Below are 19,632 nucleotides of genomic sequence, written 5' to 3'. Positions count from 1 at the left end.
TATTCTACTGCAAAGGGTACAAGTTAGTAGTGTTTTCAAGATAAGTAAACAGAAGCATGCCAGAGACAGAATGGCAGTGTAAGTGATGAACATTAAGTAGTAAAATGTGATGTAGGAAGGAAAATGCCTTCAAGAGACTCATTACACAGACTCACCACAGCAGATTACAGCTCACCTGAACTCCAGACCCCGAGTTTCTGTGCAAAACTAAATCTCAGTCTTCTGCAGAAGCTGCAGCACAGAACTGCTGTGCATAAATACAAAGTTACGCTATATTTTTGCACACATGCCATAAATATTCAGCCAAGACTGAATTAGGGGCAGAAGCTGCTAGTCTGGGTAAGAGATAGTAAGAACAGAACTTTTAAAAAAGGAAGAGTTTAGGCTCTAAAATAAAAAGATGCTATGCAAGTCTCTTATGTCACAAGATCTTGAATACCTCAGAGATTACTGCTCAGGAGCAGACGTACATTTATACTCCATGAACAGCACATAAGACAACCCCCCTATCCTCCCCGCCAGAGAGGTGATCAGCAGGCTGAGTCCAGGTCTTGAACATTTAAGCATTTTTCAGAGTGGCCTAAGGACATTCTCTTATCACAACTTTCACAAACTGACATTACCAGATAATATCTGATCACTTCATTTAGAAAGATCCAAGATAGAATCTGCCAAAGTTAGATGCTTGTAAGTTCAATGATTGTGTGTGCCAATATCCACCTGCTTTCAAGAGAGCTATATGAGGAAGACCACTGAGCAAGAAGTCCAATACATACACTGAAACTAGGGTACTGCTTACTTAAACATTTCTGTGCCTCAGAAAATGTTACCCAGTCCCCTTCCTTTGGAAAAGGCAAAAGGCAGACACATCACCAGACTTATTCACAAAGGGACTGCTTGATCTGGGTAGCTGCTTCACAGGGACCAAAGATTTCAAACGACTAGGTTGCTAGACATTTGTTGGTCTATTCTTTTTCAACTTCTTTACAAAAAAACACTGAGTAAACAAAAAGCAGTGCATTAATATAGCAAAAGTACTTCTGATAAAAAGGAATGCAAGATCTCAGGGCTCCCTCCAATGGCTAGATAGGACATATTTTCTCAGGAGTCCAGTTTCCCAATGCTACATTCCAATGCCAAGGTTCAAATCAAGAGCTGGTTTCAGCTCATAAATGCCCAGGCACTAGCATCCAGCAACACCAAGTGGCTTCTATTCTCACCAACAGTTGCTGCTGCTCCTACAGAGACTGGTATAGTTAATGCAAACTTTATTTACAAAAGACACTTAAATTAGTTACTTCATGCCATGCGTCCATACAGAATCAACAGTTCAAGGATTACATGGAGAAGAATTCACAAAATTAAAAGTGAAACCACTAAAAAGCTTCTAGGAGTTAAGAGCTAGGAAAAAGATCTTAAGACAATTTTACAAATAAAAACCCAAGTTATGAGAAACTAGTCTGAGCAGGAGGATGGCTGTTTACAGGTCTGTACACTAAAACTAATACACAGACAGTCTTCTATTGTCAAGAGATGTTCACTGAGAAGCAGAGTATGTACAAATACTTGTGCCACAATGACTCAGATCCTCCCCAAAATCCACTGTATTATACATAAACCAGTTTGTATACACTAGGCCTAAATGAGGCCACTTTAACTATGAAGACTTCTAGTTTAGTAAACTAAAGCTGAAGACAGCTCAAGCTGCAGCCATGATGTCCCTCATGGAGCTTTATTTGCGACTGCTTTTTATTCTCTCCAGTCTTTTTTTCAAGTCATCAATATTGGCTGCTGTGGAAGAGGAGGATGTGGTGGTTCCAATGCCAGAGGAGTGAGTCTGATTGGAGTCCAGGTCCAAATGTTGGTACTGTTCCCGTGATTCACGGAGTTGCGAGAGCTTACTGTGGAGCATATCTGTGGAGGACGCAACTGTAGGGACTGCTGGTTTGGAAAGCAGCGATGTTAGAGGTGCTCTGTCTTCCTGCTATGGGGCAGGGAAAATGTGAAATGTTATTTAAAGGCAGTAAGGCCTCGCCCTCAGAGAGAACAGATGTGAAAAGCAAAAGCGTTTTTTTTTTTCCAATCACTAATAGCAAGTCGGAACCAGCCAAGACAAAGCACTGCGCCTACATTCCAACTTTTTCATTCCCAGGACAAGTTATAGCATAAAAGACTCATCGTGGTATGTTATTAACTACTTGGAAAGAAATGGTCAACAGTTCATCTTAACGATGACTGGAATGAATTGTGCACTTTTGACTACATGCACATGTAACAGAATCTTCTATATGAGATGATAATATTGCACAGTAACATTTTCCACAAGACCTACCAGGCTTAGTCAAAAGATTTACATTACTCACAGTAGAGACACTTGGTTATTAACTCACCTGAAAACTGGACCCTTTGTTTCTCATTTGGATTAAAATTTCCTGTCTTACTAGAGCTAAAGTTCTGCAAAACTGAGCATGCCCATAACCATTTGTACTAGTCCCTACTACTTAAAGACACCAATACCTACAGTAAGACCCACAGTCACACAGAAAGGTTAAGCCAGTCAGAATTCCAGCAAGTTAGTGGCAGCAGAAACCAATGAATAGTTCAGGAAACACAGGAGTTTGCTACAGCCAGTTTTTAAACACTATTTCATCACAAGCTTGCTGAGAAGCAGCAGATAAACGAAGAAAGAAGTTCTAGGAAGTAGCAGCAGAAGAGAAAAGAGACTGAAAAAGAATTAGTGAAGTGGTTAGAAGATGTCACAATGCTGAAGCAACTGCCACCTCTTCCTTTGCCTGTACTAGTTCTGGCAAACTGACCTCCAAGGCTTCCACACAGGTCCTGGTTTACCTTTGCAGGGATTATAATCTGCATATCCCTGCCAAGAACAGGCAGGTGAGGGAAAATGCTTGTGGTGTGAGAGGTGGAACCCCCAGAACCCAGGTAGGTGAGCTATAGGAGGCAGACAGCCTCAAAAGCATCTGGGAGAGAAAGGACTTAATTGATTCAGTATACAGAGAGATCTCCAGCATCATGGAAGAGGGAGAGCTAGAGAAGGTGTTAGAGGACAGACAACCTAGACTCTCAGAAAGGTGGAAACTGCTCGTCACTTCTGGTATCAGACAGCTCTCCACTTCTGAACCTCCATGTGTCCAGCTAGAGAACAGACCCAAAATCCTAGCATCAGAAGAGGAACCTACTCCATTGCTGTGAGAGACCAAGCCATGTACTCCAAAAGCTAGAACAATCAAGACCACTGCCAACCAAGAAGGTGCAATGGATGGTGGTGGCTGGCAACTATCTTCTGCAGGGGACAGAGGCCTCAATCTGCTGGCCTGATCTGTTGACTTAGGAGGTTTGCTGCTTGCCAGAAGCCTGGATCCCAGATGTTACGGGAAGGCTGCAGAGACTCATCCAGCCCTCTGACTACTACCCCATGTTGTCTATCAATTTGGGAACTAGTGATACTGCAGGGGTGACCCTGAGCAGATCAGACGCGACCACAGGGCTCAGGTGGTGTTCTCATCAATCCTTCCAAGTCAAAGGTAAAGGCCCAGACAGGAGCAGGTGCATCCTAGGGATCAATATATAGCTGCATAGATGGCGTTGCCAGCAAAACTTTAGCTTCTTTGACCATGGAGTGACGTTCCACGAAGGACTGCTGGAAATAGATGGCGTCCACCAAATGAAGTGGGGATGGGAAGGGGAACATGATTTTTGTTTACAGGCTTGCTAGCTTAGTAAGGAGGGTTTTAAACTTAGCTGACTAGGGGTGGGGGACAAAGACTAAAGTTCAGGGGTGACTAAAGAGCCAAGAGACCTAGATAAAAAACAAGTATAAGGAAGCAATAGAGGAAGCCTTAATGTTCCCGGAGAACTTAAGGCAGTCTGTTAACTACCTAAAAACTTTGTACATTAACACAAGATACATGAGGAATAAGCAAAAAGAAACGCAAGTCCTAGTACAATCAGGGAATTATGATGCAATTGGAATAAAAGAGAGATGGTGGGACAGTTCACCTCTGGAGTACTGTCATGGATGATGTAAACTGTTCAGGAAGGAAAAGGGAGGTGGTGTTGCTCTAATACATGAACAAGATGTGTGTTTGTTCTGAGGTGCAGACTAAAGTGGAAGGTTGGCCTGTTAAAGTCTCCAGGTCCAGGTCAGAAACCAGCTTAAGATAAAGCTTGATGAATGTAGGATCAGATGCAACTGATTTAGGTTCAACTGGTTTATTGAACTCTGTCCCAGGTCCCCTCCAGACTCACAGCATCCTAAGATGCTTGCAGAGCAGGTAGGATAGCTCTGGCCCATGCTGTTTGCTTCATCTGAGAAGGCAGACATGCCGTAGCAACCCCTTGCTTCTGGCCTGGGCCACTACAGGCATGTGGCTGCATTTCTGGTATCAAAAATGAATGTCTGTTTGCTTGCTTATCAGTTCAATCCAAGCAGTTTAGACTAACCTGAAAAGGGTGAATCGATTCAGCCTTGGGCTTTTTGACTGCCTGTACTTAGCCCTACAGACCAAAGTCAGGAGGAAGAGGTGGACAAGCCGTTTTTGAAACACCCAACTGAAGTTTTCAAGTCAAAGGACATGGTCTTCATGGGTCACTTCAAATACCACAGCATCTGCTAGAAGGGCAACGCAGTAGTGCACAGGTAGTCCATTACGTTCTTGGATTGTCATAGATAATTTTTTGGTAGACGGTGAAGAGGCCAACTTTGACTTGCTGCTCACAAACAGGAAGGAAGCAGTTAAGAACATGAAGGAGAAAGGTAACTGATGACTGTGACCATAAAAGTATAGATTTCAAGAACCTAAGGAAAGGAAGGAAGGAGAGCAGTAAAGTCACTTTTCAGAAAAGTAGACTTTAACAAGCTCAGGGAACTGGTGGCAGCATCCCTTGGGAGGCAACCATTAGAATTAAAAGCAGCCCAAAAAGGCTGGTTGTACTTCTAAGGAGTCTTTAATAGCATAGGGGTAAAACTATCCCAATGCAAATTGAGAATAGGAATTGCAGCAGGAGGTAAACCTGGTTAAACAGTGAACTGTGAGCTGAAACTCAAAAAGGCACCCAGCTGAAAGTAGAAACTTGGCAATATTATTAGGTTAGAGTATAAGAGTATTGCATGAATATGCATGGAGAAAAACAACAGGAAGGCTGAAGCAGGTTTTGCAACTATCAAGGAATGTAAAAGGGATGAAAAAAGGATTCTATAAGTATGTTAGAAGAGAAAGACTAAGGAAATCTGTGCCCTTACTAATTTTTTTTATGCATCCAACAACAGATGATGCAGAGAAGGCTGAAATATCTAATGCTTTTTTTACTTCAGTTTTTAGGAATAAGATCAGCTATCATAAGTCCAGTTGGCAGCAAGAATAGGGGAAGAGATCAGCAGTCTAGAATAGTGAAAGACCAGATTAGGGGTTATTTAGAGAAGTTAGATGTTTAAGTTAGTAAGGCCAGACAGGATGCACCCTAGGGTACCAAAGGAATTGGCTGAGGTAATTTTGGAGCCACTGGAGAATCTGAGGAGGTTAGGTGGAGTATAGGTAACTGGAAAAGGGAAAATACAGGACCCATCTTTAAGAAAGTAAAGAAAGATCTGGGGAATTAAACCAGTTAATCTGACCTCAATACCAGGAAAAATAATGGAGTGGGTCAAGCCTACTTCTAAGCACCTAGAAGAGATCAAAGTGATCAGAAACAGCCAATGTGGATTCATCAAGGGCAAATCTGCCTGACCAATCTGATTCCCTTCCATAACAAGGAGACAGGCTCTATGGGTGATTAGGGGGGTACGTGGGGAGCAGTGAGCACAACACTTGAACTTTAGCAAGGTTTCTCACACCGTCTCCTATGACATTCTTATTGCTAAACTAAGGAAATACAGACTAGATGAAAGTACTGTATGGTTACTTGGCTAGTTAGGTCATTATGCTCAGTGAGTAGTCATCAACGGTTTCACATCAAGTTGGGAAGAGACTTGAGTCCTGCTTTATTTAGGCCCAAGATAAGCTAAAATCCTGTGTGGCACTGAGGACTCAGATTCTAAAAAGACTGAGGGGAGAGGAGACTTAGGACAGCCTGATAAGACCCTCTCTGAATCGAGTCAGGTTCTCCTGATGAGCTGAGGCTTCATCTGCTATCAGTAACAGAGGAATGCACACCTGCAGCGTGTGTGACTTTGCCCTCCAGAGCTGTAAGGCTGATATGCAATTTCAGACCTTAAAAAGGTCAGGATAGTGCTGTACATGTACCTCTGCCACATGCATTGTGGACAGTCCAGGGGTCTCTGGCACGTCTGAAGGGACAGGTGTAATATTTTTCAGCAAGTAGCTTTAAAAAGATATCCATGTATATGTCAGGATTTACTGAAGGTTTCTGGCATCATAGACAGAACTCATTCAGAATTAATGTCCGCCTCAGAATCCTACACAACCAAGATACACCCCCACAACAGCCCTCACTTTAGAGTGCTGACTTGTTTTAGAGCATCTTTGTTTAAGACACTCAGTGATCCAAACTCCTGGATCACATGAGAAAGCAGACATTAACCTTGAGAAACCAGCAAGCCCTAGGCAGGTGTACAGCATTAACCTAACCTTTAAAAAAGGTAGGAGATGCATCAGTTTCACAGATCTAAGGGGGGGCAAAATTAGCACATGCAGCAGATATAAACCCCACAGTATTCCTGACACCTCCTTAGACACAAGCAATCACAAGCCAGTTATTCAGCCTCTCCCCGCAACTGTTACTGGACAAGCTACCAGACTCCAGATCAAAAGCAGCAAGCTGTGTCTACATCAGTGCAGCAGACAGAAGGAAACTGAAGCATAAGCCTACTAAGCCAGACAACAATTTTAACTGCACCTACACCACTAATGATGAGAACATGCAGTAGGAATCAAGAGCAATGATTGGCATCAAAGCCTATGTGCTGCATAGCTAGCATTCAAGTGAGCAGTCCTATCACACTACATAGACCAGTTCCCTAAGTAGATTTATACAAGTCCGTAGAAGTACAATACCTTTGCATTGTCAAGACCACAGCGCTGCCTGAGGATTTTTAGCCTTTCCAGGTAGACTGAAGGCCCCACTTCCTCCCCATTTGTGTTCCCTATGGATGAAGACACTGTGCTGGTGGAAGTGGGGACACATGTTACTTCCATCTGAGGAGAAATTCCTAGAAAAAGAAGAAACAGATCTAAGCCTCTTGGTCAGTCATGTGACACCAAAAGGTAGCATGCAGACTGAAATAGCCACAGAACAAAGCTAGAACCCAACACTATACTGACTCTCCGGACACTCTGGGAAATCCATTTTTTTCCTATTTACTGTTAGTGGGATAGAACTGGAAAAGGTGGACTACAGCCCATTTTGTGAAACAGGGCAGACCACTAAGTGAGGCAGACTGCTTCTCTTCTCCATAAAAAAACAAAGTATCTACATACAAACTAACACATTCTGGCTAATAGCTAAAAGAACTGAAGAGGTTCATTGTAGGAAAGAGCTGTTAAAGCTACTGGAGATGACTCAGCAGGGATACAAGGGAGTTTTTGTGTTTACCCTTTGCTCTTAAACACTGCTGAGGTGAGTTAGATGAACCCAGTGGAATTCCTTAGAAGAGGCTCTCAACCCTTCCAGGGTTCTTGCTCAGAAGTTAGAAGAGTGCTGCTTCTCTGCCAGTTCCTTTTTGTGCAATAAAGGACTCTGGTAGCCTTCCCTCTTTTAAAGATCCCCTCCTTCTCCATCCTCCACATGCATCTGATAGCAGGAAAAGCCTTTCACACTAATAATGAAAGGAAGCTTTCTCTACTGCAGGAAATCAGAAAGCTTTAAGAAGACTCAGACTGAGGTAGGGGATGTCCTTAGATTTCTCTTTACCAATGTAGTATAGGGCTCTTCTGAAGAATGAAAGTTTAGGAGCAAGTTTCTGTTTTGTTTTTACACATTTCCAGCCCAGTGAAGCTAGAATTGCACCCTTTTGGCCCTGGTCTGAAAGAAACAGAAAACTTAACAGAATGGAATGCTGTTTGGAAGGCTATGCTGCTGAGCTGCTGTTTAAGCACACCTCTTGGGTATCTGCTGTTTAGCACACATCTGGGATGTGCAGGGGACAGAAGGGAGTTCTGTATTTCCAGAGGCTTCTTGAAATTTCCAGCTCCCAGTCACTGCTTCCCCAAATGAAACTTAAGCACAAAGTGAAGACATCAATGGGCTGAGTTGGATGCTCTAGGAGCACAAGAGGCAAGATAGTCTGTGCCAATTAAATCCCTACCCTTATTATTAGTAGCTGTTCTGCTGTTATGATCCCTAGCAGGAACTACAATTTAGGCTGCATTTTCTTAAGAACTGGATTGTGCCTTCCAGCAATGTGAATTCTGTTCTACCGAGAAGCTTCCTTGAGCAAAACGGGTACTCAATGCCAGGCCCACAGGCCAGATCCAGCCCCTTTTGCTGGGTTATCCAAGCAACTTGTGGTGACAGCTCTGAACAGAGCACCCAGACTGCACACTGGGACATTTACAAAGCTGCCTTACATCTTACCCAACAAATAACGCACCAATTAGGTCTGCTAGGCTATTTCTCACTCAACATTTTCTCTTAAAATTCTGTGTTCTATAATTGTCTGCTGTGTTGATGCAAAATCTGTGCCAGGCTTCAAATTTGGCTTTCGTGCAAAGATCCTGTTCTTGTTACTTAAGCAACCCCAAAAAGTGTTAAGCTGCATCTGTGGTGCCTTCATTGCACACCTGCAATTCCTACAGGAAGACTATCTTAATGCAAGGAACATGTCAAGCTAGACTGCCAGGTGCAACAAGAATCACTTGCTCGCCACACCTTATATCTGGAGCATCTATAGTACCCAGAGCACTACACACCATTTGAAAAGGTAAGTTTCTGAAAGTATTTTTGGAGAGGTACCCACAAATTAGTGGTGGGGTTACTTTTTCCATCCAAAGCCACAATGGTCTACAAAAACCTATTCAGGTCTTTTCTTTTATTTTCTTGCCTTCCAGTAGGAAAGGCAGTAACTCTTACAAGTGGCGAAGTGCGAGTGGTGTCTGTGAAAGGTGGAAACACAAGAGTCTCACATACTTGCTCCTAAGTGACAGAGCTGCAGCTACTCCTCTTGCAAGATTCAGCTTCTAAGTCCCCACCTCAATTCACTAGTGCTGCTGAGCAGCTCTGTACCTGTAGAAGATGGAATGCGTCCTTTGCCTTCCCGCTCCATCTCAATCAGCCGGAGGCCTCGTTCAACATAGCTTTGGAAGAACTGAGATGAGTTTTTCAGGAAGGGCTCAATGTCTGCATCAGAATACTTCTTTTTGTATTCATACAGCTCTGCCAGGCCCTAAGGAAAGAGAGTTCCCGTGTTTTACCAAGCTCCTGCATACATCACTCCAAGCATTTATCTTTCCCCTTTCCCTATGGAAAGAATAAACTCACCTCTTTAGTGTTCTCCTTGGACCCGATCTTCTTAAATATCTCTGCTAAAATATCATTTACTTTGGCCTTTGAAGCCTTTTCATCCTAAAGGAGAAATTGAGACTTCTGAATGAGATTAAAAAGGTATCCCTCAAAAATAAGATACAACTGATTTAACACGCAACTATTATTTGGAAGTGCCAAGGACTTACCAGCTGACAACAGGCAGCCGTAGCTAGCAAAGGCTGTATCAAGGGAGTAGTCTTTTACACCCACTAGTTATAAAAAGGAGAAATGCTACAGGGTAGCATGACAGGCTGGAAGTCTCATCTAGGGAGACACTGATGGCCATTTCCAAAGGACAGGTGCAACTCTCTCATTAACTAATAGCAAGCAGTCAGTTTCTTGGAACAGAATATTTCCCAATTCTCCCTCCACCTTTCAAAAAAAATCATGCCACTTACTATGCGGGAAGCCCCTTTTTCTGTGTCCTTATCAGCCTTGCTTCCAGTTTGGTCCATAGTGTGTTTCATTACCCTACACAGGTGAGCTTCTAGCTCAGACTCATTTTTGTTGTCTATCATTGTTAAGTGGTCCAAGATCTGAGGAAAAGAAGAGAACTTCAGCAATCTGAGATACTTCAGCAATCTCTAAAGTCATGCTGCTGGAGTCGGCTCTCACCTTGGGCCCTTTCAGCTTGCACAGGGTATGAAGCAGAGTCTTCAGTGTCCTTATGGGAAATTCACTCTTACACTGCTTCAGCTTCTCCTTGGGAAAGACTTTCATGAAAATGTGGATATCCAACAGAATTCGGTCCAGGTTGATGCTATTGATCGTTTCAGGCAGAAGCCGTACCATTCTCCATAGACACTGAAAGAAATAGAAAGCCTGACCCTAAGCAGTTGTCTCTTTGTAAAACAGAGTTTCTATTTTACAGTCTAGCTAACTACCTAGAGGGGCAAGAACTGGTGCTGACTCCACTATCAGTAACAGAAAATTGATGGTGTGTACACACTGGGACAGATATGTTATCCTTCCCACATTGACCTGCTTAGTGCTCATATATCTCAACAAACATGCATCTGGACTGGGACAAAACACTTTCTAACAAGTTAATATGTTTTGTTTTAGAACCTTAGTGCAGACAGGGCAAGTATGCACATTGTGATAGCTGGCTGAAGCAAGTGCTTTTTCCCTTAATCCATCTGGTCAAGCCAAGCAGAAACCTAGTGTTTCAAAGAAGAATCAAACGAGTTCAAAGCCTCCGTTATGGGTTTACCTTCATGACAAGCTCTGAAAATTTGGGAGAGCTGGCTGTTGCTAGCAGACTGTCCTGGAGCAGAACAAGCAGGGCACTAGAGAAAATAAGTTGAGGTAGTATTAGTCAGGTAAATGCTACATGGAGCACAGGTACAATACCCTACTAAACACAGTATCAGAGGCTATTGGTTAGGGCTAGTTGAATTATTTCATGTAGTGTTAAGCCCCTCTTTTCAATACCTTACTATGATTTTATAAAATCAGAGCACTGAACTTCTGCAGAACACGTCAGGTCTGTGTTAAGCAATCAATACTGAATACAATAGCAGGTGGTACTTTCATTAAATATGATTTGCAGTAATTTAGTCAGAATTAGAATCTGGCTAGTTACTATATAAGCATCCAGGAGGAATATTTGCTTTTTAATTAGCCAGCTGGACTGTTGCATGGCCAGCTATGCTCATTTCTGTGATAGATAAGAAAGGCCTTAGTCTTGCAAGATACTTAAATAAGATGATGTTTAACAAACGGTAAAGGAAGACTAGGATACCGATAGTAGTTATTGCATATACAGTGTCATGATTTTAGTACAGACAGAAAAGTTTCCATGCAATTCCAACAAAGACTATTTTACCTCAGGATATTCGTCTGGTCAGACTTCTCTAGAACTTTCACCACCAGGAGGTTGACTGATCGTATGACCTGCTGACCTTCCTCAAGGTCTTCAACTCGTGAATCCAGCATCAATGTGATAAGCCCATGCATCAAGTCCTTTAGCACTCCTGTGGAGGCCTCCCGGGCTAGGCTCTCTATTTGGAATAGCTATCAATAGAAATCAGACTTAGAAATCAATATTATGAATCATTCTAACTTAGGGAGTCCTCCAGAACTCCCACTGCCCTCTTTAGAATGCACCTCTTCCACTTAGTGGCCCATATGCCAGGAACAGGGGACTATAACAGGTTGTATAGGTAAGTGTTCAAAAGCAAAGAATACAAAAAGTCGTTAGCATCAAGCATAGTTAAAATAAAAGTAACCTAGCTGCCTATGCAAACCCCATGGAAAAAAAAATATGGCTGCACAGGTATCACTAACTAGTTTGACCTACAGAGTGGTTATTGCTAGTGATAAGACACTAACAGTCCCAGCTGAGTTGTATGGGAATGGCAATTAGGAAACACATTTCGGTTTGTAAGTTAACTTCCATGATACCATTTTCAGTCAACTCAGAACAGAACTGCATTCTAATTCTGTTCCTTTGCATTTAAAATATTATTTCTTTTCAAATAATGCAACACCTATCACATCAACAATGTCTGTATGTCAGAGACTCTAGGAAAGGTGCAGGTCTAACAGCACTGTCCATTAAAGTTCCCCAAACATCCCACTAGCAGAACCTATTTTCAGTTCCTTAAAATGTGGCCAACCTCTTATCACTTGAGCTGAAGTTTTCTATGCCAAATGTCAGTTTCAGGCAGAAGTGATTTTAAGTTTCAGCCAAAATGGGTCACTCCTTTACAAGAATGAGACTAGGGAGAAATGACTGATAACATATTCTTTGGAAAGTTCTAACCATCGCTATTTTTTGGCTGAAATATGGCATTTCACAGGGGATGGCCTATGTCAGGAACATGGTTTTTCCCTTCCTCTGTAACTATCTGCTTGAACTCGACCAAACTGTAAGCCTTTGAAAAAAATTCTTTGTACACATTCAGGTGAGACTGATAAAATTTAGTTACTAAAATCTAAGAAATTCTAGCCACACTGAACATGCTCCAACCCAGTGCTGAGCAGGACTTCCTCGTGATAGCCATTCTCAGCTTCTACAGGCCAGGGCAAATTCTGGGCCTGTCCTTAAAGTTCTGAGACTCTTTTGTCTGGCATACTTTTCTGGTGCCCAGTAGGTCAGAGAAGGAAGTTGCCCCTTTCAAATTCAGAATGGACAACTAACAAGTGAAAATATGGTGGTAGAGAGATGGGAAGTATGATACAGGCTAGACATGGAGACTGGAAATACATATGGCAGAAGGATCAGACTAGGCTAGCTGGGTAACGAGCCAAGCAAAAGGAACAAAGAAATGGAGAGTGGGACCAGTTGAGTGAGGACAGACACACACAAACAGGAATAGGGCAGAAGGATTCACTCTAAATACACTTCCATCCAGAATTTAGAGTGAAATCTAAGATTTAAGTCAACACCTTTGCTGTCAACAAGTATGTGACAATAACCTCACCCACCTTGCGTGGAGATCCAAATGAAGGATAGCAGCCTATTTTTGCTTCCTGTTAACCTAAACAGTAGAGGTCTGTTCAGTGAATTCAAGGGTTCCAACCCTACTACTGACCACATGGGATTTATGATGCAGATTCCCCCCCGTTTAATTCTTAGAAAGTTGCACACAAAATTATTTAAAAGAGCCCTATGGTGCCAAATTTAAGAGCTCAAAAGTGAAGAAGTGCCAGAATTAATTACGATTCTGTAATTAAGATAATCTGTACGACCTTTTGTACATGTACATTATATGCTACGCTCAGATTATGTGACCAAAGCCTTTTTGCCCTCTGAAGTCTCTGCCTCTTTTAGTGCACATTTAATGAATAATGATTCAATGATTTGCATTTTCTTTTCTCCTCATTGTTCTGTGTGGCCTTGCACTGTAACAAGGCATTTTAGAAGGTGGCATTCTCTAGCTCCTGCCACACCCCTACACACCCCTAATTTAATTTTTCTTTGACAACCCCCATAATGCTTTTTTGATGTTGCTCTTTGAAACATTATTCTCAACTCCTTTGCCTGGGCAAATGACAAGCCACTCCCAAACATGCAAAGTTACTTCTGTCTGGGAAGGCTTCTTCTGTCAAATGTCAGCACTAAAGCTATTAAAATGTCACAAGTAGTTTCTGTTGGAAAAGACATTTCCAGAATTTTTGCTCTTCCTCTGGCCCCTCATTTCATACTTTAATCCTTCCACTCTCTCTCCGCTCCCTGCCCTATCCCTACCACCACTCCCTCACAAGCCAAGTGAACTTTAAGCAAACAAAGCCAGTGAACTGCAAGGTACAGACCAACTTTCTACATACAAGCCTCCATTGGCAGAATGAAATCTCAGCATTCACTTACACAGAATTCAGAGTTTGGAATTCACTACTATTGACAGGCAATATCTGTGTTCTGTACAATACTGGGAATATACCTCAATAAATAACAAGTCAACCCATCTAAAGTTTGTTTCACCCTATTCCTATTTGAAATCATGTTCCCGACTTCCCCTTGTTTTAGGATGCCTATAGCCCACTTGAGAGGCTTGTGACCAGGGTGTCGAATACTTATTTCCCAAAGGCCTCCTATGCACTTTGTATTAAATTTAATTTCCTGCATGTGGCTGTTGCTATACTACCTTAAACACATAAATTTAAAGAACACCTAGGAACAAACTGTCCCAAAAACAGGATTCACTAGAAAGCAAGGTCAGTGGAAAACACTTTCATGTTTCTTGCAAAGCAACTGGCTCACAGCTTGGTTTTTGCCCTGCCAGAGAGCAGCCTTACCGAGATCATGTTCCCAATGATGCAGCTATAAAGCTTGACTATCTCATCCTTGTCCAGCTTCTCATCTGCCATGTGAGTGTTGTATATCAGTCGAAGCTGCATGAACGTAGCTATTAGGAACTGGTCAATGTGGCCAGACATGGCTTCTGCTTTGTCCTCCTGTCTGAGGACTTCATCAATCTAGAAAAAAAAAAGACACCCAAAACAGATTAAAAGTTGATCTTGGTACAGAAAAACTAAATATAAAAAACTATTCCAAAGAAACCGTCCACTTACTCCACTAGTGGAGCAATCCACTTCCTAAAACTTCACCTAAAAGTTAGTAATTCTGTAGTGAGGTCAGCTGTGACAGTCCAATCAGTAATATGTGCATGATCTCTTCTATAGCTGCAATTTGCAGTCTATACAAGACTGAGGATGCAAGATGGATGGATTCTATACTGATTTGCTTTGTGTGTTTTTTCTAGGGACTATAGTCCCAAACAGCTAGAACTGGTTTAGAATGGTGAAAGGGTCACAAGGCAGGAAACAGGATTCCTACAGTAGGAATCTGCAAGGTGGTTTCATTAAAAAGACAGCCTCACTGCCACAACACAGGGTGCATCACATCCAAGAACCTGAACATATTTCCAGGTAGAAAAAGTAGTTTAGTAGGTTATGTAAATGTAAACAACATAAAATCACCCCCACCACAGTTCAAGATCTAGAGCTGACAAGAATATTGATTTGATAAGTTCCCATGCCTAGGATGGTCTAATTGGAAGTTGCGAGTCAGATGGCCCCTGTGCACATAGCTTTGTCATCAGGGAGATTCTGAGTGGGGTCCATGTCACCTGACATGGCAGCTCCACTGAAGTGCAGCTCATCACTCTCGCAAACTGCTGGTCTTAATTAAACATCAGCCAAATGTTCCTCTTACCTGTGCCAGAGCCTGGATGCTAGTATTGATGTCACCACTGGCTACCTGGGAGATGACAAAGTTGATAGTGGAAGCCGTGTTACTGTGCATATCATCGAAGTGTGGGGACACAGCACGGATCCTAGACAGTTGGAAGAAAGGGATTCATGAATTTCTGTGGAAAGAATCCTAACTTGTATTTCACAGGTGACTTGTAGCAACATCTCAGACACTTGACAAAGCAGGAATTCATCCTAAACAGGAATGTCTGAGAAAGTTATTCCCATTTACAAATAATGAAAGGAGATGGTAGGCCATTTGTCCTAGTCTGTGACAGAGCTAGGAGTGCAACCTAAATATGACAGTCTATGCTATACTCAAATTCAGATTTTTCTTCCTATATAACCACAGGCAGCTCCCTCAGCTCTTCTAGACAGTAATAATGTATTGTCACGGCAGTTTAAAGACCTCCTTTTCTACTCTTGTTCCACAACATCAAATGCACCATTACTTTCACAGTTGGACTCTTCCAACTAGTTCAGGTTTTACTTGCTCATGCTAGCTTTTTATTCAGTTTCTTAAGCCTATCCCAAAAAGACCATTTCAGGTAGCTTCACATAGGCACACAGGGGTATAACTAAACTCACTTGGGCTCCGGAATCAGGACTGGCTCAAAAATGTCATCTAGTTTATGCTGTACAAGTGCTGGCATCTCACATCGGACTGTACCATTGTCATTCTCAATCTCATCTAGATCCAGCTGGAACTCCCGTGGAACTGCATGCATCATCTCAGAATGGCCACTCATGTTGCGGGCTTGACTATAGTAACCAAGAGAGATGCATTTATTAGGTCTTAACACAATAGGCAAAAGTGTTAACACTAGCATCCAATGGTAGTCTTAAAGCTCTCATATCAGGATAGCCATTTTGCAGATCCAAAATGTATTCAGTCCCTTAACTGAACCCCTTATGATTCCCCCAGCTGTTAGCAGTATAGGCTTGTGTAAGCCAGGAGAGCAGCTGCCAGTTATTTGCTTTTAAAGTTCACCTGAAAAGCTACCAATTTCCCCTACAGCCTTCCATAAGTCACAATGCAGCAGTGACAAGTGTACACCACCTTGTCATGACACATCTAGTGCCACTTAAGACTGTACTGATGGGCCATCCTAGTGCAGCTTAGGTCTCTTTCATGGTTAAGAGAGGAAAATGCCTGAATTAATATGTTTAACTGAATTAGCAGCCTTACACAACAAAAATCAGCATCCAGGACTACCAGGATCATAAAAGGTTTGCACTAGGCATTTGATTATTCAAGTAGAACATTCTACTATACTATTTTAACTGGGATGGGGTTGGAGGAGGGGTTTTTTCCCCAAAGACTGAGTTAATACAGGCTGTAGGGTATTGTTACCGAGTATTATAGGTGTCCCAAGGTCAAAAAAATTCACAGGGTTTAGACAACTCTGTTGTATATCTGCCCAATCAATATCAACTTTAATGCAAATGTACGGGAATGAACTCTCCCAGTATCTCCAGCAGCTGCCCAACATGGAGGTGCCATGTCTGCTAGCAGTTTGGGTCATAGTTGCCATTGGCAGGGGCATTCTATTCTTTTACTTTTAAGCCAGAGGTATTTACAAATAACCTAGAACTGGGCTGCGTAAACTAGTCATCCTTTGGAGGGGATGACTAGGGCAGAAGTTGAAAGATACAAGAGCCCTGCTACCAAGGAGTTAGTGGGCAGTACTTACATCCTATAAGTGCGATACATAATTCTGTCCATGGAGAAGCAGTGAAAGAAGGCACAAGACCATTTAGAAAGGATTCAAGACAGACAAGACAAAAAAAAAAAAATGAAGAATCAAACATTTTGTTCTGCAATATTTGGCCTGCTTTTACGACATGCAAAGACTGGGATTATGGGAACTAAAGTAACATTGCTGCACATGTTTTTAAGCACATACACTGCAGAGACCACACAGAAGATCTCAATACATACCTGAGTTTGGAGGACATGTCCTCAGCTGATCCCTTACGCAGAATGCTAGTATTGGCACTGGTGGTCTGAAGACGCTGTGGTTTTTCCTCTACTTGCCTTGCTGGAGCAGCAGCTGGTCTCTTGGCTGACCTCTTTATTCTCTCCTCCAGCATGCTCATGTCTTTCTCAGAAAGCTGTCAAAAAGATGGCTTTAATTTTGCAAACACTGCATTCATTTTACAAATCTCAGGTAGAAAGCTAAAAGACAAATAATCTTGTTACTGCACTTGATGGTGATTGAAGTGCCATTTTTATGAGTAACTGGATTCAAACCTCAATCCTCATACAACCAACCTCAAGAACTGCTAGAAATTTGGGGATAAAAAAAAAAGTGAAAATTGTAAGCCCTTCTTAGTTCAAAATAAAATTAGCTGCTATAGCCCACTTGCAAGCTTTCCTTGGTCTGAACTAGAAAAGGGTAGCCATACGATTAAAAAGATTGTCTCAATCCCAGATCAGAAGTGAAAGCAATGCAGACCTTACTGCAATAAACATGAACTCAAAACACCACTCAAACCAGCAGCACAGAAGGGTAGCCACCCAGAAAAGGGGTGGCATGGGTAGGCAATGGCTGCACTACCTGTAACTCAAGGTTTGTCTGACAATGGAAAAGCCCTTAGAATTTAGTTTAGCCTGCTCAAAGCTTGCTACATAAAGTTCTCTTCAATTATTAGTTAAGAGTTGTGCAAATCCACTGAAGTAGCTGTGTATGACTTGGAGGCTGTTGGAAATGGAATTTTGCAATCTTTAGTCTGTGCTATATTTCATACATCTGTTGGTAAAGCAATCAAGACTGAGTAGAACATCATGGATCCAAAGCAAATCAACGCTGAGGTGCGCTGAGAAATATTAGAGGCTTTAGATAATGGAATAGCAAGGGATGCCAAGAAACATAAACAAAACAGAACACCGCTGCTGTCCACTAAAAGCATTACAACATTAATTGAATAAGTTGTAGCAGCTGGGACTTTAAGAAGCTTTACATTAGCATGGAAAGGAAGGTGAATAGAAGGGAAGGTTACTTTAAAGGAGTTCCCATTTACAGAAACAAACTGGCAAGATAAGAATTATTGCAGCTAGCCTTATGCCTCTTTTCAAAGACAGAGCTTAGACTTTCATTCACAGCTGAGTCATCAGCAGTTTGCTTTACAATGATGTGATACTATTTACCAACAGTGGAAACTCCAAGAAGAAATACCAATTAGCACTGGCTTATTCCTTCAATTATAAAATTTGTCACCTTTGGTTACTAGAGATTAGAATCCGCAATCCAGAATTAATCAGTTAACTTTTAGAGGATTTGTATCATAACATCAGCCCCAATCACCACAAACTGAACTCTTGGCACTGATCTTGCTGTCAAAGGTGAGATGTGCCAAGACTGATCATCAGCACCACGCAGTGTGAACAGTTGCCTTATGCAGAATTCAGAACCGACTAAGCTACCTCTCTTCCAAGACTTCTAGTCACTCACATTTCCAATCAGCTTGAACACCTGGTCTCCATGCACATTGTAAACAGTCACGATGGTGTTGAGTGCGGCATTGCGGACAGTGTTGTCCCGGTCGCCAATGTGAGCTGCCATCTCCTTTAGGGCTTTGCCTGGAGTTGGCTGGCAGACATTCATACCGTAGGATTCAACTAGACACCCCAACTCTTCCAGGCACTCTAAGGGATCAGAAGGAGACATTTATGAATCAAAAAAACCCTTCAGGTCAGTAAAAAAGAAAGCCTGTCAGTCGTGCTACCTCTGTCCCAATTGAGCTCAAAGTGTGGCAATGCCTTTGGCATTTGGCACTGTAGTGCTGAATTTAATGACAAAACAAAAAATCCCTCCACTTTGTGGGTGTAGTAGGACCAGCCCCTGAGGGTGGCCATGGCACCCTTTCCAATTGAACCAATCCTGCCGAACTCCAGCTCTTCAGGGTATCCTCCCCGCCACCTCACTGTTGTTTCACCTGCCAGGCTTTGATGGAATCTTTGTTACTTTGTGAGGTTGCTCCCAGAGTCCTAGAGGAAGCCTAATAGTCCTGCACTTGACCTAGTTCAATTTGTTTAGCCAGACCCTCAGCCCACTAACTAAAATATTATGCACCAAACTGGCACCAACTGTTCCTTGCCGATACTAATCTTGTCTTGGGGGTACCAATCGGGGACTCCAGACGCCTCATAGCCAGACCCAGGCCTCACAGGTCTTATTCCATAGTTTCATAGTTTCTAGGGTCGGAAGGGACCTGAGCAGATCATCGAGTCCAACCCCCTGCCATGGCAGGAAAGAGTACTAGGGTCAAATGACCCCAGCAAGGTGTTCATCTAACCTCCTCTTAAAAACCCCCAGGGTAGGAGACTGCACCACTTCTCTTGGAAGTTGGTTCCAGACCCTAGCCGCCCTGACCGTGAAGTAGCGCCTCCTGATATCTAACCTAAACCTACCCTCTGCCAGCTTGTGACCG

At 42.5% G+C, this 19,632-nt stretch overlaps 1 protein-coding gene across 1 annotated transcript in view; it reads right to left on the bottom strand.

Moving 5' to 3' along the window:
* Window positions 1–301: 301 nt before the first annotated feature.
* CKAP5 (cytoskeleton associated protein 5) overlaps window positions 302–19,632 on the bottom strand; it is a 127,217-nt gene continuing 107,886 nt past the window's right edge. Inside the window, 13 exon segments of the mRNA XM_019519953.1 lie at window positions 302–1,984; window positions 7,032–7,186; window positions 9,199–9,358; window positions 9,454–9,537; window positions 9,897–10,034; window positions 10,114–10,302; window positions 10,712–10,787; window positions 11,327–11,514; window positions 14,242–14,421; window positions 15,161–15,281; window positions 15,787–15,960; window positions 17,141–17,313; window positions 18,654–18,847. Coding sequence (XP_019375498.1) covers window positions 1,733–1,984; window positions 7,032–7,186; window positions 9,199–9,358; window positions 9,454–9,537; window positions 9,897–10,034; window positions 10,114–10,302; window positions 10,712–10,787; window positions 11,327–11,514; window positions 14,242–14,421; window positions 15,161–15,281; window positions 15,787–15,960; window positions 17,141–17,313; window positions 18,654–18,847 — 2,084 coding nt within the window. The 3' untranslated portion in view covers window positions 302–1,732.

Source organism: Gavialis gangeticus, unplaced genomic scaffold, assembly GCF_001723915.1.
Source record: "Gavialis gangeticus isolate Ggan-Ray unplaced genomic scaffold, GavGan_comp1, whole genome shotgun sequence".
Classification (NCBI taxonomy): Eukaryota; Metazoa; Chordata; order Crocodylia; family Gavialidae; genus Gavialis; species Gavialis gangeticus.
This window is presented reverse-complemented; position numbering and strand designations above follow the sequence as displayed.